The sequence below is a fragment of the Bos indicus x Bos taurus genome, chromosome 18 (genome assembly GCF_003369695.1).
Source record: "Bos indicus x Bos taurus breed Angus x Brahman F1 hybrid chromosome 18, Bos_hybrid_MaternalHap_v2.0, whole genome shotgun sequence".
In the NCBI taxonomy this organism is placed as follows: domain Eukaryota; kingdom Metazoa; phylum Chordata; class Mammalia; order Artiodactyla; family Bovidae; genus Bos; species Bos indicus x Bos taurus.
The window spans coordinates 8,296,792-8,322,986 of NC_040093.1; the positions used below are offsets into that span (position 1 = coordinate 8,296,792).

The window sequence follows — 26,195 nt, forward strand, 5'->3', positions numbered from 1 at the left end:
GTGTCAGGTTCCCTGGTGGAACTAGTAGTAAAGAACCCACCTGCCAACGCAGGAGATGTAAGAGATGCAGGTTCGATCCTTGGGTCAGGAAGATCCCCTGGAAGAGGCATGGCCACCCACTCCAGTATTCTTGCCTGGAGAATCCCATGGACAGAGGAGCCTGGTGGGGTCCATGGGGTCGCAGAGAATCAGATGTGATTGAGCACCTAAACAACAACAGTGTATAAAACAAATAACTAATGAGAACATATTGTGCAGCACAGGGAACTCTACTTTCTGCTCTGTGGTGACCTAAATGGGAAGGAAATTCAAAAAGAGGGGGCATATGTAAACATATGGTTGATTCGCTTTGCTGAACAGCAGAAACAGACATGGCAGTATAAAACTATACTCCAATTTTTTTTAAAAAATGAAAAAGAAGTGCCAAGAATAATTTTTTTCCCCTTAACAATTAGAATCACATCTTTTTCTTTAACACCCCCCGCAACCATTCCGGAACATGGGGGAGTCACTGCTTTTCCATTTAGACTGTTGCTTATATCATCACAATAGGTGATTAAAGGCTTAATTGTTATTTTCATTTTGACTCAACTGCTTTAAGCAGCTGCCTCTGACACTAGCAGCTCAGGCTGTCTCTCCCCACTCGGCTGAGCTCCTGGCCCCAATCAGGTTCAGCATACCTTCTCGGTGTTGGTCAGGACACCTGGGTCCCTGAGGAGGGGCCCAATCGCAGCGCCTGTAGGAGGTGATGCTTGGCCAGAAGCCTGGCCTGAAAAGGGAGAAGAAACCACAACAGTCCCCCACCACCACGCAGGAGACGTAAGAGATGCAGGTTCGATCCCTGGGTCAGGAAGATCCCCTGAAAGAGGGCATGGCAACCCACTCCAGTATTCTTGCCTCGCCACCCTTCTGCAGATCCAGCCAGAGTTAAAGTCATCATCTCGCCCCATGATTGAAGGAGAAAATACCTTCTATCTCCATTCCAAATGCTCCAAGAGCCTGGGCTATTGGCCCCCATCCAAGGAAATGGCACAGGTAGGAAGGAAGCGCTCCTCTGGGGCAGTGATGGAGGGGCTGTTCCTACTGCTCAGGGCAGAAGTGGGGTCTTCAAGCTTAAGTGGGAGAGGGCTAAAGGCGGTCAGTGGGATTCCACAACCCGCCCCACCCCGCATTCGCCTCACCTCTCTGCTCCCTGCTGTCTGGCTGCTGCCCCTCTCTCCCCTCCCTGGCAAAACTCTCACCTGGGTCACCAATAACCACATGTTCTCTTCCTGACCAGGCCATCTTGGTCACCACCACCAGCTCTCCCTACACCCCACAGTTAAGCTTAATTGGGGGCGTGTGGGCATGCAGGCGTGCAGGTTCCCACTGCCCTGCCCAAGGCCCTCTGCCCCCCGCTCAGTGAGTGTGTCTATGTGTCCACCTCCTGGGGCAGCTCTGCTACCTTCTCAGCCTCCGTCTGCACATTTATCCTGCTCTTGGCGGTGGCACTTCCATCCCTCACCCCCCAGTCACTGGAGTCAGGGCTCAGAGAGTCACTCTAGAGGCCTCTCTCTCCCCGGCCCCCCACGCCTCCCCTCAAATTTCACTTCCTCAAAGTGTCTTCAGTGGCGTCCCTTCTCCATCCCCCAGGTTGCTATCTCCCCGAAGGCGTGGTTCTCTTCTTCCCAATCACAGAAGCTTCCTCTTGGCCTCCAGCCTCTCCCTTCCAGCTGTTCCCTACACTGGCTTCAGCGAGATCATGTTATACCTATATGACTCTGTCCTGCTTCTACTCAAGAACCTTCCGTGGCTCCCCGTTGCCCTTAAATAAAGCTCAGGTTTGTTTGTCTTCCCCTACTGTTTGAGCTAGTTGAGGGTTAGAACTGATTCAAACCTGTCTTTTTTGTTTAAGAAAAAAACCACATTTTGGCCGTGTTGGGTCTTAGCAGCGGCGCACAGGCTCTTTCGTTGTGGTACACAGGCTACTCTCTAGTTGTGGCACGCAGGCTCCAGAGCACACAGGCTTCAGTAGTTGTGGCACATGGGCTTGGCTGCCCCACGGCATGTGGGATCTTAGTTCCCCAACCAGGGATCAAACCCACGTCCCCTGTGCTGGAAGGTGGATTCTTAACCACCGGACCACCAGGGAAGTCCCAAATCTGTCCTGTTTTGTTAGTTTGTGAATGAATGAAGTAAAGGCATGTGTTGCTTCTCTTGCCTCATCTATACCTTCTTCTGCCCCTGGTGCTCATATAGGATATCTCCAGTTCCATCCCTAACAGGCCGCCTCCACAAGGATTCCCCAGACCATGACTCTTGGGGAGCTAAATAGGGGAACCCCCTTATCCAGTGCAGAAAACAGGGCAGGAGCCCAGGAGGCAGGACTCGGGGGCTCTCATCCTTCCTTGCTGCCTCACTCGGGCAAGTCCCGTGCCTCCTCCCGTCCTCAGGGGTCACCTTCCAATATGCAGAAACAGCAGAATGATCTCAGCGGAGCCAACCACGGCTGACTCTCTAAGCCAGCTGACTCTCTAAGTTTCCTCTTAGGGGCTTGTGGCCTGGTATCCTCACCGCAGCTTCCTGGTTGAGCTTCCTCCGCCCGCCCCTTATCTGCAGCTTGGCCTTCTCTTTCAGAGGGATCCGGAAGGTGGATCCTGCCCCGGGGGACATCAGGGAAGGGATGCCGCTGTTGCTGCTGCTGCTGCTGCCAGTGGTATGGGAAGGTGAGTGGGCCGAGGGGCACGGGGAACCCCACCCCCCACCACCTCACCCCCCCGCCCCCGCCCCCGCCCCGACACACACTCACACACTGGGGCAGGCACTGGAGCTCCAGGCTGACTTTCTCCCTCTGCCCAGCACCCCTAGCTCAGCGCCTGGAACTGCGGCAGAATGTGACAGTGCAGGAGGGCCTGTGTGTCTTCGTACCCTGCAGATTTTCCCTGCCCTGGGTTTCCTTTGGAAAGTTCTACATGTTTTGGTTCCGGGAAAGGGCAGATACAAAACGCGATCCCCCGGTGGCCACGAACAAGCCAGAACAGAAGCTGCGTGAGGGGACCCAGGGGCGATTCTCCGTCCCCGGGGAGCCCCAGGCCGGAAACTGCAGCCTGAGCATCACGGATGTCAACGCAGGGGACAGCGGGACATACTTCTTTCAAGTTGAGACACACTTCCGTAAATACGCATATCTAAACAAGATGCTCTTTCTGAACGTGATAGGTACGGTAGGGTCGCTCAGGGAAAGAAAGGGGCACGGGAAACCAGGGCTGGGATGGGGGCGCCACGACAAGACCCCAGGGCAGGCCAACAAGATGCCAAGGGGACCCGCCCTATCCTTCTCTCTGCCCTCACCAGCCCTCACCCACCAGCCCCACGTCCGCAGCCCGGGGGCCCTGGAGCCCGGCCGCCCCGGGAACCTGACCTGCTCTGTGCCCTGGGCCTGTGAGCGGGCCACGCCCCCCATCTTCTCCTGGACGTCAGCTGCCCCCAGCTCCCTGGGCCCCAGGACCCCCTTCTCGTCGGTGATCACCCTCACCCCACGGCCCCAGGACCACGGCACCAGGCTCACCTGTCAGGTGAAGTTCCCCACAAGCGGGGTGATGGTAAAGCGAACCATCCTGCTCAATGTCACCTGTGAGTGAGGGGTAAGGATGCCGGGGGGGCCTGAGGGTGTGCGGGCAGGGGAAGCTGTGGTGGGGCTTGACATCCGGGTCTTGCCCCTGAACAGGAAGGGCCGCCCGCTCGGTTGTTTCCATGGCACCAGTGCCCGCCCACTCTCTGGCCACGAATGTTGATCCTGCTTATCCTTCTGTCACAGATGCTCCACAGCACGTGGCCATCAGCATCTTCCAAGGAAACAGGACAGGTAGGAAGAAACCTCTTCCCTCCAGACTGGGGATGGAACCCAGAGCTTCGTTGGACCTCAGAGGACTTTTTGCTCAGTCCTGTTAGACTCTTTGCGACCCCATGGACTGTAGCCCGCCAAGCTCCTCTGTCCATGAGATTTCCCAGGCAAGAATGGAGTAGGTTGCCATTTCCTCCTCCAGGGGATCTGCCCCACCCAGGGATCGAACCCACAACTCCTGCGTCCTGCATTGGCAGGTGGATTCTTTACCACTAGTGCCACCTGGGAAGCCCCCTCAGAGGACTAAGTGGAATATATTTGAGGGCCCAGCTGTTGAGGTCAGACACAGGGAGAGCTGCGGTGGGGGAGGGGGAGCGGAATCCCAAAAGCTCAGCTCCCTGAAGTTAACCTTCAGCTCACCCACAGCTTTCTTTGGCTAAATTCAAAGGAAGCTGTCACATTCCTTTTGCATTCTCTCTGATTTTTTTTTTGGGGGGCGGGGGCGGTGGGGGTTCAGCAGTTGGCCACACAATGCAGCATGCAGGATCTTAGCTCCCTGACCAGGGATTGAACGCGTGTCCCCTGCAGTGGAAGTGTGGAGTCCTAACCACTGGACCACCAAGGAAATCCCTCTCTGATGTTTTACCGCCTTCTGTTTTCTCTTCTTTGTCCCATAACTACGTTTGCTCACTGTATCCTTGTCCACCAGGTCTTCCCTGGTGGCTCAGATGGTAAAGAACCTGCCCACAATATGGGAGACCCGGGTTCGATCCCTGGGTCAGGAAGGCTCCCTGGAGGAGGGCATGGCAACCCACTCCAGTATTCTTGCCTGGAGAATCCCATGGACAGAGGACCCTGGAGGGCTACAGTCCATGGGGTCACAAAGAGTCGAACATGACTGAGCATCTCAAACACACACATCCTTGTCCTGAGCCCTCTATGTCCCATCTGATGGACAGTCTGGGCAGCTCCAGGTAAACTACTGGGGCTTCTTCTGAATTCCTGTGGTTCAGACTCTGCCAGTCCTCTCCCCAGAGCTAGTGTGGACATTGCAGGAGAAGAGAGGTGCCAGCTTTGCCCAGCCCATCTCTGTCTCTGCCCTTTTCTTCCCCTGAAGCCCTCAAGATTCTGCAGAACACCTCGTCCCTTCCCGTCCAGGAGGGCCAGGCGCTGCAGCTGCTCTGTGTTGCTGACAGCAACCCCCCTGCACAGCTGAGCTGGTTCCGGGGGTCTCCCGCCCTGGAGGCCACCCCCATCTCGAGCACCGGGGTCCTGGAGCTGCCTTGTGTAGGGGCAGCAGAAGAAGGGGAGTTCACCTGCCGGGCTCAGAACCCACTGGGCTCCCAAAATATCTCCCTGAGCCTCTCCGTGGTCTGTGAGTGTGGGGTCCCCTGGGGACAGGAGGCCGGGGTTCCAGGGAGGGGAGAGGCGCCCCTGATCCCTCCCATCTCTCCCACAGCCCCCCCGCAGCTGCTGGGCCCCTCCTGCTCCCAGGAGGACGAGGGTCTGCGCTGCAGCTGCTCCTCCCAAGCCCGACCAGCCCCCTCCCTGCGCTGGCGGCTGGGCAAGGGGCTGCTGGAGGGGAACTTCAGCAATGCCTCCTTCGAGATCAGCTCCAGCTCTGCCGGCCCCTGGGCCAACGGCTCCCTGAGCCTCCGCGAGGGGCTCAGCTCCGGCCTCAGCCTCAGCTGCGAGGCCCTGAACGTCCACGGGGCCCAGAGCGGGTCTGTCCTGCTGCTGCCAGGTCAGGGGTCTGCTGAGGGTTGATGCCCGAGAAAAGAGGAGCCTGAATCCTTATATGAGTCTACTAGGGCAGCCAGAACAAAGCACCTCCAACTGGGGGCTTAAACAGATACACCTCCCAGTTCTGGAGGCTGGAAGCCTAGGATGGAGGTGTCAGCAGGGTTGATATCATCGCAGGCTGTGAGATTTGTTCCAGGACTCTCCCCGCGACTTCTGGCAGCTTTGCTGGCAGTCTTTGGTGTTCTTGGCTCGTAGGATCATCACCCCCATCTCTGCTTTCATGTTTGTATGTGTGAGTGCTCAGTCGCTTCAGGTGTATCCGACTCTTGTGACCCCGTGGACTGCAGCCCACCAGGCTCCTCTGTCCATGGGATTCTCCATGGAGTGGGTTGGAGTGCCCTCCTCCAGGGAAATCTTCCTGACCCAGGGATTGAACCCACAGCACCCCCGCAGCTGCCGGACCCCTCCTGCATTTGGGGGCAGGTTCTGCCTGCATGCGGGTCTCCTGCATTGGGGGGCAGGTCCTTTTCCATTAGCGCCACCTGGGAAGCCTCCCCATCCCCGCTTTCATGTTTACATGGCATTATTCTGCCCGCATGTGTCTGTGTCCAAATTCCCCCTTTTTAGGACATCAGTCATATTGGATTAGCCCCTGCTGATCTCGTGTTTTTTAATTAAATAATTTATCTCTGGCTGTGCTGGGTCTTCGTTGCTATGGGAGCTTTCTCTAATTGTGGAGAGCGGGGGCTACTCTTGAGTTGTGGTGCTCGCTGACGTGGCTTCTCTTGTTGCAGAGCACAGGCTCTAGGGGCTTCAGTCGTTACAGCTCTCGGGCTCTAGAGGACAGACTCTATAGTTGTGGCGCAGGGGCTTAGCTGCTCTGAGGCATGTGAGATCTTCCTGGACCAGGGATCGAACCTGTGTCTCCTGCATTGGCTGGCGGACTCCTTCCCACTAAGCCACCAGGGGGCCCTGCTGGGCCTTCATTTTAACTTGATTACCTCAGTAAAGATCTCCTCTTCAAATAAAGTGACATTCTGAGTGACTAGGGGTGAGAAGTGTTCAACATATGAACCTGGGGGAGGGAAGCACAAGTCAACCTGAACAGCCCCAGAGGGATGGAGCTCGGAGGAGGGGCACTCCAGGGCCCCAGCTGGTGTGGCTGGTGGTGGAAGATTCTCAGGCCTGAGTCCAGGGGAAGGGCCTGGCCCCAGGGTCTGCAGGGCGATGGAAACGTCCAGTGGCTGAGTCTTGGGTGGGAAGTCAAGGGGGAGGCGGGTACACTGACTGAACACAGAGAAGGGTGGCCTGTTGGGAAGATGCCATGTATTGGGGTTGGAGTTTAAACAAGATTCAAATTGTCTACAGGTAAACGACAGCCCTGGGCTGGCAAGGTCCTGGGAGCTGTTGGGGGAGCTGGCATCACGGTCCTGCTTTCTCTCTGCCTGTATCTCATCTTCAGGTGAGAGGGGGCGCCAGAGTGGAGGGAGAAGCCCAGGGTGGGAAGGGCTCAGGGTCATGGAATCTCAGAAAACCTGAGCTGGAGGGCCGGGGACTGGCTGGAAAGCCCCGAGACAGAGAAAGAAGGCTGAGTGATAGCGTGAATCAGCCCGTAAGCACCTGGACCAAGACTGGGGCTTTCTTCCCCAGCCCCAGTCCAGCTCTTGGGTTGTCCAGGTGGGAGCACCTGGACACTGGATTCACTGCCACCTCCTCCCTCATTCTGTGCTCTTCATAGGGAGGAAGGGATGGTCTGCCTACCCCATGCCCCAAATTAGCAGGCTGAAACGCCCGGGGCTGTTCCCTTAGAGTGAAGACGCACAGAAAGACCCAACCAGTGCAGAGCATGGATGATACGAACCAGGCCGGGGGCTCAGGCTCCAGGGTGAGTAATGGGGCAGGCGGTCCCATTCGGTTTATCCCTTGTGGGTGGTATCCCTGGTCCGAGCCCTTGGCATTTCCCTATTAACATCCAGCACTCCCTGGAATTCCACATGGGGTTGTTTAAAACTACTGATTCAACTACTCTAGCACTGCTGCTTCTGATGAAATATGTAGATACTTTGCTTGGTTGGGGGGTATTTTGCTTGGTATGTCAGATTATCATATTCTCCTAGGGCTTTAGCCTTTTCTTCTCACGTTGATATGGGGAGGAGAATTGGCCCAAACCTAGCCTGTGTCAGACTCACTGAGGACTAGGAAGTAGGTAGAGAACCTGGGGCACCCCAGCGCCACAGTTCATCTCTCCTGATGGGTATCTTTCAAATCTACTACCCTGTTATTTACTTTCAACTTTAATGAGACATTGTCGTTGTGTAGTAATGAACTCGTGTCTGACTCTTTTGCGACCCCATGGACCATAGCTCGCCAGGCTCCTCTGTCCATGGGATTCTCCAGGCAAGAATACTGGAGTGGGTTGCCACTTCCCTCTCCAGAGGATCTTCCCCACCCAGGGATCGAACCCAAGTCTCCTGCAATGGCAGGCAGATTCTTTACCATTGAGTCACCAGGGAAGCCCATATAGAGGTATTTACACAGTTTAAGTACGAAGTTAAACAAACTTTGACAAACGCATACATCTTGTAACCATGTCCCCAATCAAGATAGGAAACAGCTCCATCAGGGCCCCAAATTCTTTTATTCCCCTTCTCATTCAGCCCCCACCCCTTTCCAGCAATCACTGATTTCTATTATTATTAATTAATTTTGTCCATTCTCGAGTGTCATATAAATGGAATCACGCAATGCTCACTCTCTCTATATGGCCTCTAGTGTTTTTAAAAGATGTAAAATCCTAAGTGTGGATGCCCCCCAATAATGGAGCATTGTCTCTCAAAATAAATCAACTAACTCAGACAGAGTTGCAAGGAGAAATAGGCACATCCACAGTTAGGGTTGATTATCTCAAAACTCCTCTCTCAGGAACTGGCAGAACAAGAAGACAGAAAATCAGGTTTTAAATTTAGTTTACATATTTCCCCCTGCAGTTTCTTCTTGGTTAATCTTGGGTAATGGAATCCTTAGTGTGTGTTCAATCCCCATCTTGTCAGAAATCGTGAGATATCTTTTCTGTAATTTTACTTTCAAATTTTCAGGCACCTTCTTTTTATCTTTTTTTAGTGAGTGTCTCATCGAGTCAGTATAGCATCATGGTTCAAAACATGTACTCTGGAGCTGGACTGCTTGCATTCAGATCCTATCTTATTTACAAGCTGTGTGACCTTGGACAAATGATGTCCTCTTTCTGACCTCTATTTTCTGTGACATGGGAATATTATTAATATTGGGACTTCCTTGGTGGTCCAGTGGTTAAAACTTATTGTAACAAGGCAAGAATACTGGAGTGGGTAGCCATTCCCTTCTCCAAGGGATCTTCCTGACCCAAGAATCAAACCCAGGTCTCCCTCACTGCCTGCAGATTCTATACCATCTGAGCCACCAGGAAAGATCAGAGTAGTTATGAGGCATGATTAGAAGAGTCTCTGGTATGTATGAAGCAAGTTCTCCTGATAACCAATTAGAACCTGTCCCTCCTCTGCTAAGTAGCTTCAGTTGTTTTCGACTCTGTGCAACCCCATAGACAGCAGCCCACCAGGCTCCCCCGTCCCTGGGATTCTCCAGGCAAAAACACTGGAGTGGGTTGCCATTTCCTTCTCCAATGCATGGAAGTGAAAAGTGAAAGGGAAGTCGCTCAGTCGTGTCCAACTCTTTGCGACCCCATGGACTGCAGCCCACCAGGCTCCAATGTCCATGGGATTTTCCAAACAACAGTACTGGAGTGAGGTTGTTGCTGTTGTTATTACTTTATTCCCTGTTGTCTTCCCAATGCCTAGAGGAATGCCTAGCTCGTAACTCACAGTAGGTGCACAATATTCCTAGAATAAATCATTGATTAACTATGTCGCTGAATTTCATTTGCTAATAAAAGTCGCTGTCTCTCTTTTGATTGATGGGGTTCATCTGTATACAAATACTTTAGTCACAGTTATTAACAGACACATTTTTTTCCTTTCTGTGTTTTGGCTGTAGTAGATTTAAGCTATTAACTTACTTACTTTCACCTTGCTTTTCCTTAATATGGGCAGCCTTCCCCTATCTTCTAAAATAGCCATTTTCAGGGGAATTCCCTGGTGGCCCAGTGGTTAGAATTTGGCACTTTCACTGCAGGGGGGCCTGGGTTTGACCCCTGGTCAGCGGAACTCAGATCCTGCAAGCCGGGTGGCGTGCCAAAAAAATAAAGTAAAATGACCATTTTCTCGGACTTCCCAGGTGGCTTAGCTGGTAAAGAATCCACCTGCAATGTTGGAGACCCTGGCTTGATCCCCGGGTTGGGAAGATCCCTTGGAGAAGGAAACTGCTACCCACTCCGGCATTCTGGCCTGGAGAATTCCATGGATTATAGTCCATGGGGTCGCAAAGAGTTGGACACAACTGAGCGACTTTTACTTTCCCAGGTGGCTCAGTGGTAAAGAATCTGCCTGCCAGTGCAGGAGATGCAAGTTCAATCCCTGGGTCAGGAAGATCCCCTGGAGGAGGAAAGGGCAATCCACTCCGCTATTCTTGCCTGAAAAATTCCATGGACAGAGGAGCCTGGCAGGCTACAGTTCATAGGGTCACAAAAGAGTCATGACTTAGTGACTAAACAACCGCAGCAACCATTTTCTCCTAATCTGAGAATGATTTGTCTGCCTCTCCTCGCCGCTGTTCGAGGGTTTCTAGTTCATGCTCCTATAGCCTGAGGGTGTTGCAGACAGGGAGCAGATATGAGTGAGGGTATCTGGTTACCATTTTTATTGCAGGATCTGATCTCTACTGTCTTCTAGAACCTGCCCACCCCCGCCCTTGCTTTATATTTCAAAATATCTCCTATCAAATTTAGAACTTGAGATGTATTTGTCTATTAACTGCCTCTCCTAGAAAACCATAAGCAGGATTTCCCTGATCTCCCTGCGGCCCAATGCTTGAGACTCCAAGCTTCCATGGCAGGGGGCATCCATTTGATCCTTGGTCAGGGAACTAAGATTCCGCAAGCTGTGTGGTATGGCTAAAACAAACAAAACCACCCCCTCAAAAGGAAAAAAAAACATATAAAACCACACACTGCATAATATGAGCGACTATGCCTGCTTTTCCATCACTCCACACACAGCACCTCCTACACACACAGCCTGAACAAAGGACAGCGCCCTAGTTGGAAAGAACTGGTTTCGAGTCCTGGCTCAGGGGTGCGTCTGTAGATGTGTGTCTTCAGGAAAACAATGTGTATAATCTCTCTTAGCCTTAGTTTTACTATTTCTAAGACACATATGATAATAGTATTCTCTCCTAGCATTTTTCAACAATATGTGATTCATGTAAACACTCACGAAGGGTCGGTCAATCTGAATTAACTATGTTTGAACAAATGAATGGACAAATGATAAAAGTTCCATCAGTTCCAATTCCATTCCATCGTCTTTGACTCCATAGTTCTCCCAGACCCTGTTGCCTGGATCTGAATCCTTTCTCCTCCTTCCTCTCAGGAACGCCAGCCCCAGTTCTGGACGGACACCCCTGCAGACCACCCCGCCCCCGCTGGGGCTGGCCCCATCTCAAGAAATGAACAAGAGCTTCACTATGCTTTCCTCCAATTTCACAAGCCAAAGCCTCAGAAACAGGAAAGCACTCACACTGAGTACTCAGAGATCAAGATACACAAGTGAGGAATTCTTTTCTCGTGGTCTGGAGCCTGGAAGTTTGAGATCAAGGTGTCGGCAGGCTTGGTTCCCTCCGAGCCCTCTCTCCTTGGCTTGGAGACAGTTGTCTTCCCCCCATGTCCTCATACGGCCTCCCCTCTGTGTGTTTCTGTGTCCTAATTCATTCTTCTTTATAAGGACACGAGTTTTCAGCCTGTAACACTCAGTCTCCAATCATTTAAAAACAAATGGCCTTCTTGGCAATGGTCAGAATCCCCTGGTATGGGTGGAAGACCATAGGACTTGTGACCAAAAGTTGTTGTTGTTCAGCTGCTAAAATCATGTCCAACTCTTTGCAATCTCATGAACTGCAGCACACCAGGCTTCCCTGGCTATCTTCCCTAACTATCTTCTTGAGCTTGCTCAAACTCATGTCCATTGAGTCGTTGATGCCATCTAACCATCTCATTCTCTGTCACCCCCTTCTCCTCCTGCCCTCAATCTCTCCCTGCATCAGGATCTTTTCCATTGAGTCAGCTCTTCGCATCAGGTGGCCAAAGTATTGGAGCTTCAGCTTCAGCATCAGTCTTTCCAATGAATATTCAGGGTTGATTTCCTTTAGGATGGACTGATTTGATCTCCTTGCTGTCCAAGGGACTCTCAAGAGTCTTCTCCAGCACCACAGTTCAAAAGCATTCATTCTTCGGTGCTCTGCCTTCTTTATGGTCCAATTGTCACATCCGTACATGACTGCTGGGGAAACCACAGCTTTGGCTAGATGGACCTTTGTCCAGTCTGCTGCCCAGGAGTGGAAGGCTGTGACCAAAAGAACTGAGTTCACATTCATTTATGTCACTCGTCGAATGAGTCACTTCCTCTCTCTGTGCCTCGCTTTACTGTTCTGTGAGCAGGGACACCATTCCTGTGTAGCTAGACTGTTGTGAAAGAGCAGTGAAAGTATACACAGAAAACAGGTAATGAAGATCCTGACGCAAAGCTTTTTGTGGACTCTGAACACATAAATTTTTTGCTGACAACTTCTCCTAAGGCTTGGAGGGGCCAGTCAGTCCCAGAGTCACAGAACTGGAAATCAGGCAATGGTGGCTGCTCTTACAACTTCTATTAAGCAATATATTGTAGATTCTCTCCAGTGCAATAAATGCAAGAAGCAGAAATAAGAGCTATCCAATTCATAAAAGAAGTAAAACAGTCCTTATTCACAGATGATGTAATAATTGTGTGCCTAGAAATTCTAAAGTTATCCACAAAGAAACTGCTAAGACCAAGCATAGTTTGTTTTTGTTTAGTTGCTAAGTTGTGTCTGACTCGTTTGTGTCCTGATGGACTGTAGCCCGCCAGGCTCCTCTGTCCATGGGATTTCCCAGGCAAGAATACTGGAGTGGGTTGCCATTTCCTTCTCCAGGGGATCTTACCAACCTAGGAATCAAACCTGCATCTCCTGCATTGGCAGGCAGATTCTTTGCCACTGAGCCACCTGGGAAGCCCGGATAGAGTTCAGCCAGGTGTTAAGGTACTTATTCAAATTGCAAAGTTCCTTTGTAATTCTATGTATTGGCCAAAGGCAATTAGAAATTGAATATTTTTTTAAAGATGCAGTTTACAGTTACATGAAATGTGAAATGAATTGAAATGTATGTAAGTCCTGTATATTGAGCACATTAAAATATTGCTTAAAGAAATGAAAGAAGACCTAAATAAATGGAGCTATGTACCATGTTCATGGATTGGAAGACTCATCATTGTTAGGAGATCAGATGGATAAATTCAGTGCAATCTCAAATTCTGAGTGAGAGCTTTGGTAGAACTTGATGAGCTGGATTCTAAAATGTACATGGAATATATTGCATCATAGGTCATTAGAGCTGGGAAGGAGCTTAACACGATTTTACACGATCTGCTCATTCGTAGGTGCCCTCAGTATTACAAAGTCCCAGCCCCTCTAGAAAGGGGACCACAGATACTTCAAGTATTGAAGAGGAATGCTTTAGTGTGTTCTTCATACCCAGCATACTTTCCTGAGGATTGAATTCTATTTTCACTCTTCGCACTGTAGTTAAGAAGAGCAGTTCATGGAAAGGAGTACGGTTGGCTTGGGGAGAAGGGAATAGAGAAGGATCTTGGAAAATGGCAGAGGGGATAAAAAGACTGTATCTAAGGAAAGGATCGTGCATTTTAAACTCAAGACAAAGCAATGTGTTTCAGAAAAATAAAGAAAGCAAACAATGGGAATGTCCAGGACGTTATGGAAACCAACAATAAACCTATTTAATGAGCCTCCTCTCCAGTGCCTGTCCTTCTTTCCCACCACTTCCTCCACACCCACCAGCTACACAAGAGGAACACTCTTCCCCGTGTTCAGGAGCAAGACTCTCGCCCAGCAGATCCTGATGGTTCCCAGTGGTGGGTGGTTCCCAGCCTGGCAGTCCTAATTCTATGTGTCCTGAGCACCAGAGCCCCCCAGCAGAGGGGTTTGCATGAGCAAAGCCCAAGAGGCAGGGCAGAGCCTGTCATGTACTGGAACAGTGAGAGGAAGTAACTCTGGGGAAAGGGGGAAGGGCTGTGTGGCAACCAGTCACGGAAGCATGGGGTCACTGTGGTAACCCTACAACCCCAACCCACAAAAACAATCAGAGCCGCCTCCAAGGCCTCACCATATTCTAGACACTCTGCTGGGTTAAGCGCAGTATCCCACTTACTTCCCGTGACGTCCCACTCTGAGGCTCCTGGTCACACCTCTCCTGCCAACTCCTAGGTTTCTAGGTTCCTGATGCCCTGCCCAGCTCCCTGCTGGCGGGTGAGGAGAAAGTCTTGGTGTGTCAAGTTCACCTTGCTCTCTCCTCTCAGGAGCATGCAGAGTACATCTCTGTGCTTTTCGAGGAATGCAGGACAGGACAAATGAAGGTAATCTGTCTCCCCATATTTACAGGAAACATTACTAGAACTTATGGATTCAGAAAGTTTGAAACGAGATGTCAGAAGATACATGGTGCAAGTACTAAGCATGAGAAGCTGCTGATGTTATCCCAACATAAAATGGAGAAGGCTTTTTGCTGTTGTCGTTGGTTCGTTTGTTTTGTTTTAGCCGTGCTGTGCAGCTTGCAGGGATCTTAGTTTCCCAACCAGGGATTGAACCCTAGTCCTGGGCAGTGATAGTCCTAACCACTGGACCACCAAGGAATTCCCTGGGTGAGTTTTTGATGCCAAAGGCATTAAGAAGGAGCACTTCATAAAGAGCAAAGGTTGAATTCACTCTTCCCTTCAAATATAAAATTCTAAACATGTATGCATCTACAAATGGAGCCTCAAAATCCATAAAACAAATATTCACAGAATTACAATTCCTCTTCACAGGGAGCTCCAAATGCTGGGACACTTACTGGCTCTCCACTGGACGGTGCTTCAAGGGTGTGTGACACTGAGGGAGGGTGTACAGTTGACCTCCTCGCCCCCCACCTCCCATGTCCTTAGGTCCCACCCTGGCTGGACCGATCTTCACAAACACCTACAAGCTGTGACTCAGGGGGTCTGGCCAGAAGGGACTCTGTCTTTTTGCAGAAAATGATCCCCGAGGGGAAGGGCATTGACAGGGAGGCGGGAGGTGGGGCTCTGGCCCAGCACGGGATGTGACTCTGTGCAAGTCTCTCACCTTCCTTGGCCCAGTGTCCCCAGGAGTGGACGTGAGGTGGTGGGTGGGTGGTGGATCCCTCAGGGCTCTTCCGCTGCCAGTGTTCTCTGGTGTGAAGTTCCTCCTCCAACAGAGGTTTCTTCTGACCTCACCCTCGTCTTCCTGCTGGTGCCTCCTCTAGATCTCGCAACTTCCACTTCCATTTCCTGCGACTTAAGAAAGAGGCTTGCCCTGAGGGAATCTGCCACCGCGGACTACAGACATGCTGCTACTGCCACTGCTGGTGGCCCTGCTCTGGCGGAGGGAGGGAGCCGAGGGCCAGATGGGGCCTGGGGAGAATTACAAGCTGCAGGTGCCGGAGCTGGTGACGGTGGAGGAGGGCCTGTGTGTCCACGTGCCCTGCTCCTTCTCCTACCCCTGGGATGTCTGGGCCATCTTTACCTCAACTCTGGGCTACTGGTTTCGGGAAGGGGCTGCAACATCCAAGGATGCTCCTGTGGCCACAAACAACCCAGACAGAGAAGTACAGGAGGAGACCCAGGGACGATTCCATCTCCTCGGGGATACCCGGGCCTACAACTGCTCCTTGGAGATCAGAGATGCCAGGAGGAGGGACAATGGTTCATACTTTTTTCGGATGGAACGAGGAAGTGTGAAAAACAATTATATGTCTAACCAGCTCTCCTTGCATGTGACAGGTAAGGCGGGCTGTGGGGGGAGGTCCAGGAGAGGTCGCAGGGAGGGTTCCAGGGCAGGGCTGGGATGGGAGCCCCTCCTGGGAGGGCGTCTGGGGTAAAGTGGCAGCCCAGGGGGAGAGGCTGGACCGAAGCCTGAGGCTTCTCGGGGGCCACACCCCAAACCCTCCTCCTGATCCCCTGTCTCCCCCCTCCTCTCACCAGCCCTCACCCACACACCTGCCATCCTCATTTCGGGGACCCTGGTGTCCGGCCGCCCCGGGAACCTGACCTGCTCTGTGCCCTGGGCCTGTAAGCGGGGCACGCCCCCCATCTTCTCCTGGAAGGGGGCCACCGTCTCTTCCCAGGTTGTCACAACAGCCCTCTCGTCGGTGCTCACCCTGACTCCACGGCCCCAGGACCACGGCACCAAGCTCACCTGTCAGGTGACCTTGCCTGGAGCTGAAGTGACCACAGCGACGGTCGTCCACCTCAACGTGTCCTGTGAGATCTGGACCAGGACGCCCGGGTCCCTGATGGGGCTGGAGGGCAGAGGGGAAGGGGGCACCAGGGCCTCAGACACCGGGTTCTGGAATCCAGGCTGGGAGGGGGTCAGGAGGACGCCCGCCCCCACCCCCACCCTTTCCCCGTTTCTGCAGCTCCTGGGGACACTGGGCCCAGATCCACCAAGGCCTCGCCAGTGACGTGGATCCACCATGTCTCTCTGTCCCAGACCCTCCACAGAACTTGACTGTGACTGTCTTCCAAGGAAACAGCACAGGTAGGAAGGAGGTCCCCTCCTGGGCTGTCGGGAGCGAGGCTGCTTCCGGCTCAGGGCTGGGCTGGTCTCTGCTGGTCCCTGACTCACTCTGGACCCACCCCAGTGACCAGAGCCCCCTAGTGGGTGAACCCAGTGGTCCCTGCCCCTCCTCTGTCCCCGTGGCCGCTATGCCCAGCTGTCCCCACCTCCCCTCACTCCCCTGGGACTTGTCCAGTTCCTCCTCCGCTCCCCAAGAGCAGGGCGACATCCACAGGGCAGAGCCCACCCCTCAAAGCCCCTCACCACCCACGACCTGACTCCTTCAGCTCTGCTGTTTATTTCCTCCCAATAGTTTTACATTTAAAAACATTTTTTATTTAAATAGTTTTACATTTAACATTTTATTTTTGGCTGCACTGGGTCTTCATTGCTGCACAGGCTTTTCTCTAGTTGTGGCAAGCAGGGGCTACACTCTGCTTTCGCTGTAGGGGTTCTCACTGCGGTGGCTTCTCTTGTTGCAGAGCACGGATTCTAGGTGTGCAGGCTGCAGTAGTTGCGGTGTGTGGGCTCAGTAGTTGTGGCTCCTGGGCTCTAGAGCACAGGCTCAGTAGTTGTAGCACACGGGCTTAGTTGCCCTGTAGCGTGTGGGATCCTCCCAGACCAGGTATCAAACTCATGTTTCCTGCGTTGGTGGGTGGATTCTTTACTGCTGGACCACCAGGGGAGTCCTCTCCCAATAGTTTGTAATTTACGTCTATTTTGACAGGTTATGTATTGTTGTTCTGTCACTCAGTCATGTCCAACTCTTTGCAACCCTAAGAACTGCAGCACGCCAGGCTTCCCTGTCCTTCACTATCTCCTGGAGTTTTCGCAAACTCATGTCTATTGAGTCAGTGATGCCATCCAACCATCTCATCCTCTGTCGCCCCCTTCTCCTGCTGCCTTTTCCATTGAGTCGGCTCTTCGCATCAGGTGGCAAAAGTATTGGAGCTTCAGCTTCAGCATCAGTCCTTCCAATGAATACTCAGTGTTGGTTTCCTTTAGGATTGACTGGTTTGATCTCCTTGCAGTCTAAAGGATTCTCAAGAGTCTTCTCCAGCACCACAGTTCGAAAGCATCAATTCTTCAGTGCTCAGCCTTCTTTATGGTCCAACTCTCACATCTGTTCATGACTCGTGGAGACACCATACTTTGACTATATGGACCTTTGTCAGCAAAGTGATGTCTCTGCTTTTTAATATGCTGTCTAGGCTTGTCATATGTATTTCACAGAATCAAAAATTCAAAATGTTCAGCAGAGTCTGTCTTCAGACACCCAGTCCCCTCGTGGGAAGTTACCTGTGTCCATGAGCTGCTCTGAGCCTTGGTTTGCTTGCCTAAAGCACCTTAGGCATCCTTTGATAGCAGTAGTTCAGACATCCCTATTCTTCTTCAGGACTGTGGAATGCTCCAGTGCATAGATGAATTCTGAGTTCCTGTGCATCTATCAGTGGGAAATTGTGGTGTTCCTTTTATTCTACTAACCGAAACACTGCACAAGTTATCTTGTAACTATTGTAATATTCTTTTATATTCTTTCCATTATGCTTTATCATGGGATATTGAATATAGTGGGCTTCTCTGGTGGCTCAGATGGTAAAGAGTCCACCTGCAATGTGGAAGGCCTGAGTTCGATCCCTGGGTTGGGAAGATGCCCTGGAGGAGGGAATGCCAACCTACTCCAGTATTCTTGCCTAGAGAATCTCCATGGACAGAGGAACCTGGCAGGCTACAGTCCATGGGGTCACAAAGAGTCCAACATGACTGAGCGACTGAGCATACATACACAGTGATTTTCACAGTGCTTAGACGGACAGGCTACCCATTCCAGTATTCTTGGGCTTCCCTGGTGGCTCAGATGGCAAGGAATCTGCCTGCAATATGGGAGACCTGGGATCAATCCCTGGATTGGGAAGACCCCTGGAGGAGAGTATGGCAACCCACTCCAGTATTCTTGCCTGGAGAATCCCATGGAGAGAGGAACCTGGTTGGCTAATCCATAGAGTCGCAAAGAGTTGGACACGACTGAAGTGACTTAGCATGTGTGCATACCCGCAGCTACATTTATCAATCACATTTGCTTCTCCCACTTTGAGTTTAAAAAAACAAATGCCACTATTCGTCCTGTGGCCTCATTTCTGAAAGCCCCCCCACACCCACCCCAACCCCTTCCCTCCAGCCTTGCAAGTCTATGTGCTTTTCCGATATGCACAGGCCTTGGTCATCTTTGCAAGCTCTGTTCCTCCTTCCCTTAATGCCCTTCCAACCCTTCATCATCATCTTGCCGTCCCTGCTTTCCTTTTTACACTTGACTGCAGATGTTACCTTCTCCAGGACGCCCTCCTGGAGCTGACAGTAGCATTCACATTGCCATACCCAGGGGCTCTTGCCACCCAGAGTCACTGCCACCATAAGTAATATGTGGTGTTGTGAGCCCCTGTTCCTGGGCCCGAGTTCCTCACCAGACTGTTTCTAAGAGTGAGCCTCCTTGTTTAGTTCCTATCGCTAAGTCATGTCTTAAGTCTTTTGTGACCCCATGGACTTTAGCCCACCAGGCTCCACTGTCCATGGGATTCTCCAGGAAAGAATACTTGAGTGGGTTGCCATTTCCTCCTCCAGGGGATCTTCCCAACCCAGGGATTGAAACTGCATCTCCTGCACTGGCAGGCAGGTTCTTTACCACTGAGCCACCAGGGAAGCCTGAGCCTACTTGGAGACAGCTTGTTAAATCAGTAAATTGGTGTCAAGTGAAACCATGAATAAGGGATAAGAGTTTTCAGAGTCAATGTGGGTTCTAAATGAAGGGCATGTGGAATTAACGGCAGGGCTGACAGCACTTAGGGATGTCCTGTGTAGGCCAAGAGCCTCCCTGTTTGCTTCGTGGGGACTGGATCCACCAGGCAGAGCCCATTAGCGCCGACTGAGCACACAGCGGTGCTGAGGGACCACGCTCACTCTGTCTCTCTGGATCCCTCTCACAGAGTCTGTGATTCTCCCAGTCACTGTCTGTGGGCTGCTCCCTCTCAGCCGGCTTCCAAGTATATCTTCCTCTTCCTCCCAGTCTCTGGGTCTCTGACTCTCGGTCTCCTTTTCTCTAGCATCCAAAGCCCAGGAGAACGGATCCTCTCTTTCAGTCTCGGAGGGCCAGTCCCTGCGCCTGGTCTGCGTCGTTGACAGCAACCCCCCCGCCAGGATCAGCTGGGCCCGGGGGAGCCTGACCCTCAGCGCCTCGCCGCCCAGCCACCCAGAGATGCTGGAGCTGCCGCGGGTGCTCACAGGAGACGAAGGGGAGTTCACCTGCCGAGCTCAGCACGCCCTCGGCTCCCAGCACGTCTCCCTGAGGCTCTCGCTGCAGAGTGGGTGTCCGGGGGCTGCCCGCGGAGGCCCACCCCCGCCCACAGGCAAACGAGTGCCCCCGACAACTGCTGCGAGGACAGGTGGCGGGGTGGGGGGATGCGGGCACGTGGGGTCCTCCATCCGGTGAGTGAGGGGAGCCTGGAAGGCCAGGGACCGCAGTCCACCTGGGAGCGGGAGGACAAGGCTGAGGACCAGCGGGTGACGGGGCTTCGTCCACTCTCCCGCAGGGCGGTCAGCGCGCCCGGCAGAGGCGGTCCTGGTAGCCATCTGGGAAGTGGCTGTCAAGACCCTGCTCCTCCTCCTCTTTCTCCTGGGCCTCCTGTGAGTACTGCCCCGGGAGAGGAGGCTGAGGGGAGGGCAGGAGGCTGAGGGGAAGGAGGCCCCTCCCCAGGGGCACCTGGGGATTCCGCTTGGGGACCGGCTTCACACCGCCGCCCCCCCAGCCCACTGTCAGGGATAGAGGTCCCTGCTGTGGGCCAACCGCCCTGTCCCACCCCTTCTGTCCCTGAACCACGGCTGGGGGGCGGGGGGTGAGTCCGCCTCCCGGTTGAATCCCAATCGGAAAAGACTGCCAAGAGCCTGGTCTGTCCTGCAGAGTGAGGTGCTGCACAAGGACTTCAGCCAGGCCAGCAGGGGGCGTGTCAGAGGCAAAGGAAACCCCACCTTTAACCCCTCAGGTGAGTGATGGGGCATCTCACCACCGACATCCCAGTGCACACCTCCGCTGGGATGGCTCCTGGGATTGCTACATTCGGGGCGGCCAAAACTCAGCTGCCATTTTCCTTCTCAAACCCGTTGCTCTACTGGGTTTCTTGTCCCGTCGATGACAGCCCCCATCTGAAGGCCAGAAGGGGATGGGGCGCAAGGTGGGTGAGGGGTGAGAGGGCAAGGCGGGCCAGGGTGTTAGGCGAAATTGCCCGCCTTTAATCCCCGCCCCCTTCTATGGATCCAGCAAATTACTAAAGGCTCCCCGACTTTCCCCCTAAGCACAGCTCATCTTGAAGCCCATCTCCTCCCGGTCCTGACCCTGGTCCTTCCAGCAGCCTCATCTCTTCCCTGAGTCGCTGAACCCATGCATCTCCTGCTTCCTCTCGCTGGGAAGCACGGCCCTCGGGTCAGAGGACTCACCAGAGACGGTTCCGTCCACTGCCCGCACAGTCGGAGCAGCTCTGTTTCCTCCCCACGCAGGGGATGGAGCGGCCCACACCACAGGCTGGATTCTAAGTCCTGGCGGGCTCTGCCCTGCTGACTCTCCACCCAGAGTTTCTGTCTGGGATGATGAAAGCATTCTGGAAATGGACAGTGGTGATGGTTTCACTAACATGGTGATGTACTTACTGCCACTCAGGTGTAACACATGGTTATTTAGTTGCTGAGTCATGTCCATTTTCTTCAACGCCATGGATTGTAGCCCGCCAGGCTCCTCAGCCCATGGGTTTTCCCCAGCCAAGAATGCTGCAGTGGGTTGCCATGTCCTTCTCCAGGGGATCGTCCCCACCCAGAAACTGAACCTGAGTTTCCTGCTTGGCAGGCAGATTCTTTACCATTGAGCTACCTGGGAAGCCCTAAAGTGTACTGTATACAATGTTAAAATAATTTTTATTTTATGAGTATTTTACTGAAATAAAGCAAAAGGAATGAGGAACACTTCCGTCTTCATGGTGCTGTCATTATGTGGACAAGAAGTTTTAAAAATATATTATGAATAAAATTAGAGCGCATCAGCTAATCACACATGTTTGGAGGAAAATCACACAAGGAAAGGTGCAGGATCTGAATGGCTGTTTAGCTCAGAATTAGCCAGAGAGGATCCAGGGCAGCAAAAAAGAGAAGTGACAAGACTGCTGGGTACTCCAGGCAGAAGGTGATGCTGCGATGGACCAAGGAGGCCGTGTAGACAGGGAGGGTATATTTGGATCTGTTGTGAAAGTCAAGCTAATTTCTTTTTTATTTTACCATGCTTATTTATTTATTTGCCCAGCCAGATCTTAGTTGCAGCATGTGGGATCTTCAGTGACAGCATGTGACTCTTAGTTACAGCCTGTGGGATCTAGTTCCCTGACTGGGGTATTGAACCAGGCCTCCTGCCTAGGGAGCAGGGAGTCTTAGCCACTGGACCACCAGGGAAGTACCTGAAATTTTTTAGTGGAGGTAAATATTTTAGTGGCGGTAAGTGAGGGAAAAAGAGGAGTGAAGATGATGTTGAAATGTTTCTCCTGAACAACTGGGCAGGTGGAATTGTGTTATGTGGAGGGCTTCAGGGGCTTCCCTGGTAGCTCAGTTGGTAAAAAAAATCCACCTGCAATGCAGAAGACCCTGGCTCGATTCCTGGGTCGGGAAGATCCGCTGGAGAAGGGATAGGCTACCCATTCCAGTATTCTTGGACTTCCTTTGTGGCTCAGCTGGTAAAGAATCTGCCTGCAATGTGGGAGACCTGGGTTCGATCCCTGGGTTGGGAAGATCCCCTGGAGAAGGGGAAGGCTACCCACTCCAGTATTCTGGCCTGGAGAATTCCATGGACTGTATAAGACTTCAGAGAGTAGGGATTCGAAATGCAATGTTTTTTTTCTGAGAAGCCCCTTGATATGCACCTGTGATGCCAGGGAGTGAGCTGGACAGGAATGTCTGGAGATCAGGAGAGGGCTCCAAGACAGAGACCTTCAAATGTATAGTTAAGATAAGATGATCACAGATGAGATAAAAGGAAAAGGGGGTGTGGGTTGGTGGAATGATAAGGGAACAGTACTCCTCAAAAATTAAAAATGGAATGAACATCTGATTCATTAATTTTACTTCTGATATCCATCAAAGAGAACTGGGATCAGGGGCTCTCAGAGACATTTGCACATAGGTCTCAGAGATACTGGCATGTTCACAATAGCCAAGTGATGTAAGTGAACCAAGTGCCCATCAACAGTTGAACAGACAGACAAAATCATGGAATGTTACTCAGCCTGAAAAGTGAAGGAATTTCTGATACATGCTAGCACACGGATGAACTAAGGAAATTATGTAAGTTGGATAACCATATATGATTCCGCTTACACGAGGTACCTAATGTAGTCAAATTCCTAGAGATAGAAAATAAAACTGTGGTCGCCAGGAGATGTGAGGAAAAAGGAATCTGGATTTGGTATTTAGAGTTTCGACGTTTTCATCTTCAAAACAGTTATCTTTCTTTATCCCTGGATTAAAAAATAAAACCATCAGTTCAATTCAATTGCTCAGTCATTTGAGCTCTTTGCAATCCCATGGACTGCAGCACACCAGGCTTCCCTGTCCATCAGCAAGTCCCGGAGCTTGCTCAGACTCATGTCCATTGAGTCGGTGATGCCATCCAACCACCTCATCCTCTGTTGTCCCCTTCTCCTCCTGCCCTCAATTTTTCCCAGCATCAGGATCTCTTCCTGTGAGTCAGTTCTTTGCATCAGGTGGCCAAAGTATTGTAGCTTCAGCTTCAGCATCAGTCCTTCCAATGAATATTCAGGACTGATTTCCTTTACGATTGACTGGATTGATCTCTTTGAAGTACAAGGGACTCTCTACACCTCAACACGTTTTCTCTAACACCACAGTTCAAAAGCATGAATTCTTTGGTGCTCAGATTTCTTTATGGTCCAACTCTCACATCCATACATGACTACTGGAAAAACCATAGCTTTGACTAGATGGACCTTTGTCAGCAAAGTAATGTCTCTGCTATTTAATATGCTGTCTAGGTTGGCCATAGCTTTTCTTCCAAGGGTCAAGTGTCTTTTAATTTCATGGCTGCAGTCACCATCTGAATTAATTTTGGAGCCCAAGAAAACAAAGTCTCTCACTGTTTCCATTGTTTCCCCATCTATTTGCTGAGAAGTGATGGGACCAGATGCCATGATCTCAGTTTTTTGAATGTTGAGTTTTAAGTCAGCTTTTTCACTCTCCTCTTTCACTTTCATCAACAATCTCTTTAGTTCCTCTTCGATTTCTGCCATAAAGGTAGTGTCATCTGCATATTTGAGGTTATTGATATTTTCCCCAGCAATCTTGATTCCAGCTCGTGCTTCATCCAGCCTGGCATTTCGTTTGAATGATGTACTCTGCATAGAAGGTAAATAAGCAGGGTGACAATATACAGCCTTGATGTACTCCTTTCCCAATTCGGAACCAGTCCCTTTTTCCATTTCAGGTCCTAACTGTTGCTTGTTGACCTACATACAGATTTCTCAGAAGGCAGGTACTCATTAAAAAAAAAAAAAAACTTCCCAAAATGCTGCTGGGACACACAGCAATATCACCTGTGACACGTCTCAGAGCAGTGCTGTGTGTCGGGGGAGAAAGTGAGGGCCCCGGGTAGGGGGCATCTCTCCGGCAGGGACCAGGTGAGTCGTATCCCTTCTGGTCTCCAGGTCACCACCCAGAGACGCTCACTGCTGGGGGGATGCGTGAATGGGTGGCTGGCTGCTGCCTTCACTCCACCCAGGAGCCCCTTCTTGTCTTCTGCTCCAGACACTCCCACAGACCGTAAAGAGCCCTGCATCTCACAGGAATGACCACCCAAGGGTCTCCGTGAGGCTGTGACTCTCCAGGTCAAGAGTGGAGTTGAGCAGCACCCTGGTGTAGACAGCAGAGCTCAGATGGGAGAACCTTAGAAGGCCGCCTGAGTCCCAGCCCTCCGTGCCCTCACAGGTCCGAGCTCTGGTGCTGGAGGGACGAGCCCCAGATGGGGGTCAGGACAGGGGTCCCCTGCTTGTCTGCTCCTCTCTGGGCAGGTCTCCGGGGTCTCTGGGCCCAGGGGTGTCCTGTCTGCTGTGTGTGGAGGGGGAGGAGCTCCGGCTCTGAAGTTCCTCTTCTGTGAACAGTTTCTTGCTCCTCCCCAGCTTCCCACGGGTCTCCCCGCAGCCCTACCTCCCTCTCCCTTCCCTTCTCTTTTCACACAAGGACGCCCAGACACCCTCTGGCTCAGACATGCAGCCACTGCTGCTGCCGCTGCTGTGGGCGGGTGAGTGGACGGCGGGGCAGGGGTCGCGGGGCGGGGCTCGGCTGATCCTCAATTCCCCGCAGGGTCCCTGGCTTATAATTCGAGATACTGGCTGGACGTGCAGCCGTCCGTGTCGGTGCAGGAGGGCTTGTGTATCCGCGTGCCCTGCTCCGTCTACTGTCCCAGGGAAGGCTGGAAAGACTCCGACGCAGCTCACGGCTACTGGTTCCTAGAAGGGGTGGATACCGATGGAGATCCGCGGTGGTGGCCACAAACAACCCAGCGCATGCAGTGCTCAGCGAGACCCAGGGCCGATTCCTCCTCCTTGGAGACCCCCGGACCAAAGACTGCTCCCTGGACATCAGAGAGGCCCAGAGGAGAGACACAGGAGTATACTTCTTTAGGTTGGAGAGAGGGCCTACTGTGAAATATAATTATAAATGGCATCTGCTCTCGGTCCATGTGACGGGTAAGGATGGGGCCAAGTGGAGGGCATACATACAGGGGTCCTGAGGGTCCCCAGGGCAGGGTGGGAGGGGAACCCTGTCTTCTCATCCTGGGGGGACCCAGGGGTACAGGATGCTGGGGAACAACTGCTCTGAGGGGCACACAGGGGTCCCCCCTCCAGTCCTGGGTCTGCGTCTCCGCCTCTCCAGCTCTGACAGACACACCTGACATCCACGTCCAGGGGACCCTAGCATTCGGCCGCCCCACCAACCTCACCTGTGCGGTGCCATGGGCCTGTGAGAGGGGGACGCCCCCCACCTTCTCCTGGACCGGGGTCGCCCTCACCTCCCTGCACCCCGAGAGTCCCCACTCCTCAGTGCTCACCCTCACCCTGCAGCCCCAGGACCACGGCACCAACCTCACGTGTCGTGTGACCTTCCCCGGAGCTGGTGTGAGCACATACGTGACCATCAGGCTCAATGTGTCCTGTGAGTGGGGAGCCAAGAGCCTGGGTCCTGGAGGATGCAGGGGAAGGAGATGAAGGGTCCTGGGTGGGATACTCAGGGACTCTTCTTGGAGACAAGGTGGGGTGAAGATGGAGACTTCTGCCTCACCCCTTACTCCTGACCCCCCATCACAATGCAGCAGGAGTTTTATTCCTTTCTCTTCCAGACGCCCTGCAGAACCTGGATATTCGGGTCTTCTGGGAAAACAGCACAGGTGTGAGATCCCTGGGCAGCATGGAGGTCAGATCGGGGGATGCTGTGAAGACTGAACAGAATCAGGCCCCTCACCACTCATCCCCTCTCGGCTCCTGCGTCTCCCCTCCCCTGTCCCCCACTCTGTCCCCTGGCAGGACTCTCTCTGGGCCACTGTGGACTCCTAGGTGACTATTTGCTGTCATTTCCCCTTGTTCCCTCTCTTCCCACCTCTCCTCACCCCTCACTTCCCCATGCCATCCTTTCCCTGATTCTCTGTCAGTTTCCTGACTGTGCCATCTCCACCTGCCAGGAGTCTGAATTCCCAAGCTGGGTACCAGGCTCCTGGTCTTCCCTCGTGGCTCAGATGGTA

At 52.4% G+C, this 26,195-nt stretch overlaps 2 protein-coding genes and 1 pseudogene across 6 annotated transcripts; all 3 read left to right on the top strand.

Annotated features, from left to right (window-relative positions):
- The first annotated feature begins 845 nt into the window (after positions 1-845).
- Positions 846-11,729, top strand: LOC113875587 (sialic acid-binding Ig-like lectin 6). 4 transcript variants are annotated; one of them, XM_027514118.1, is made up of 10 exons: positions 846-1,035; positions 2,617-2,705; positions 2,839-3,198; positions 3,334-3,612; positions 3,797-3,844; positions 4,941-5,198; positions 5,283-5,567; positions 6,935-7,028; positions 7,376-7,451; positions 11,089-11,729. In XM_027514118.1, exons 2-10 carry the CDS (start codon positions 2,663-2,665, stop codon positions 11,266-11,268), a joined length of 1,623 nt encoding a protein of 540 aa, XP_027369919.1. In that variant the 5' UTR covers positions 846-1,035; positions 2,617-2,662; the 3' UTR covers positions 11,269-11,729. The 4 variants fall into 4 exon arrangements, with proteins under 4 accessions (XP_027369919.1, XP_027369918.1, XP_027369921.1 ...); XM_027514117.1 differs by having other exon boundaries at positions 2,839-3,612; XM_027514120.1 differs by lacking the exon at positions 5,283-5,567 and having other exon boundaries at positions 2,839-3,612.
- A 3,376-nt stretch (positions 11,730-15,105) lies between these two features.
- On the top strand, positions 15,106-21,275 carry LOC113875594 (sialic acid-binding Ig-like lectin 8). 2 transcript variants are annotated; one of them, XM_027514133.1, is made up of 7 exons: positions 15,106-15,585; positions 15,787-16,065; positions 16,295-16,342; positions 19,459-19,716; positions 19,945-20,038; positions 20,313-20,394; positions 20,705-21,275. In XM_027514133.1, exons 1-7 carry the CDS (start codon positions 15,150-15,152, stop codon positions 20,717-20,719), a joined length of 1,212 nt encoding a protein of 403 aa, XP_027369934.1. In that variant the 5' UTR covers positions 15,106-15,149; the 3' UTR covers positions 20,720-21,275. The 2 variants fall into 2 exon arrangements, with proteins under 2 accessions (XP_027369934.1, XP_027369933.1); XM_027514132.1 differs by having other exon boundaries at positions 20,710-21,275.
- A 3,389-nt stretch (positions 21,276-24,664) lies between these two features.
- Positions 24,665-25,694, top strand: LOC113875868 (annotated as a pseudogene).
- Positions 25,695-26,195: the final 501 nt, after the last annotated feature.

Excerpts from the sequence above, each read along its gene's own strand:
- LOC113875587 (XM_027514117.1), top strand. The coding sequence starts at position 2,663 with ATGCCGCTGTTGCTGCTGCTGCTGCTGCCAGTGGTATGGGAAG. Across the intron at positions 2,706-2,838 it reads GCTGCCAGTGGTATGGGAAG|CACCCCTAGCTCAGCGCCTG; the intron begins GTGAGTGGGCCG and ends CCCTCTGCCCAG. Across the intron at positions 5,199-5,282 it reads CCTGAGCCTCTCCGTGGTCT|CCCCCCCGCAGCTGCTGGGC; the intron begins GTGAGTGTGGGG and ends TCTCTCCCACAG.
- LOC113875594 (XM_027514132.1), top strand. The coding sequence starts at position 15,150 with ATGCTGCTACTGCCACTGCTGGTGGCCCTGCTCTGGCGGAGGGAGGGA. Across the intron at positions 19,717-19,944 it reads CCTGAGGCTCTCGCTGCAGA|GGCGGTCAGCGCGCCCGGCA; the intron begins GTGGGTGTCCGG and ends ACTCTCCCGCAG. Across the intron at positions 20,039-20,312 it reads CTCTTTCTCCTGGGCCTCCT|AGTGAGGTGCTGCACAAGGA; the intron begins GTGAGTACTGCC and ends TCTGTCCTGCAG.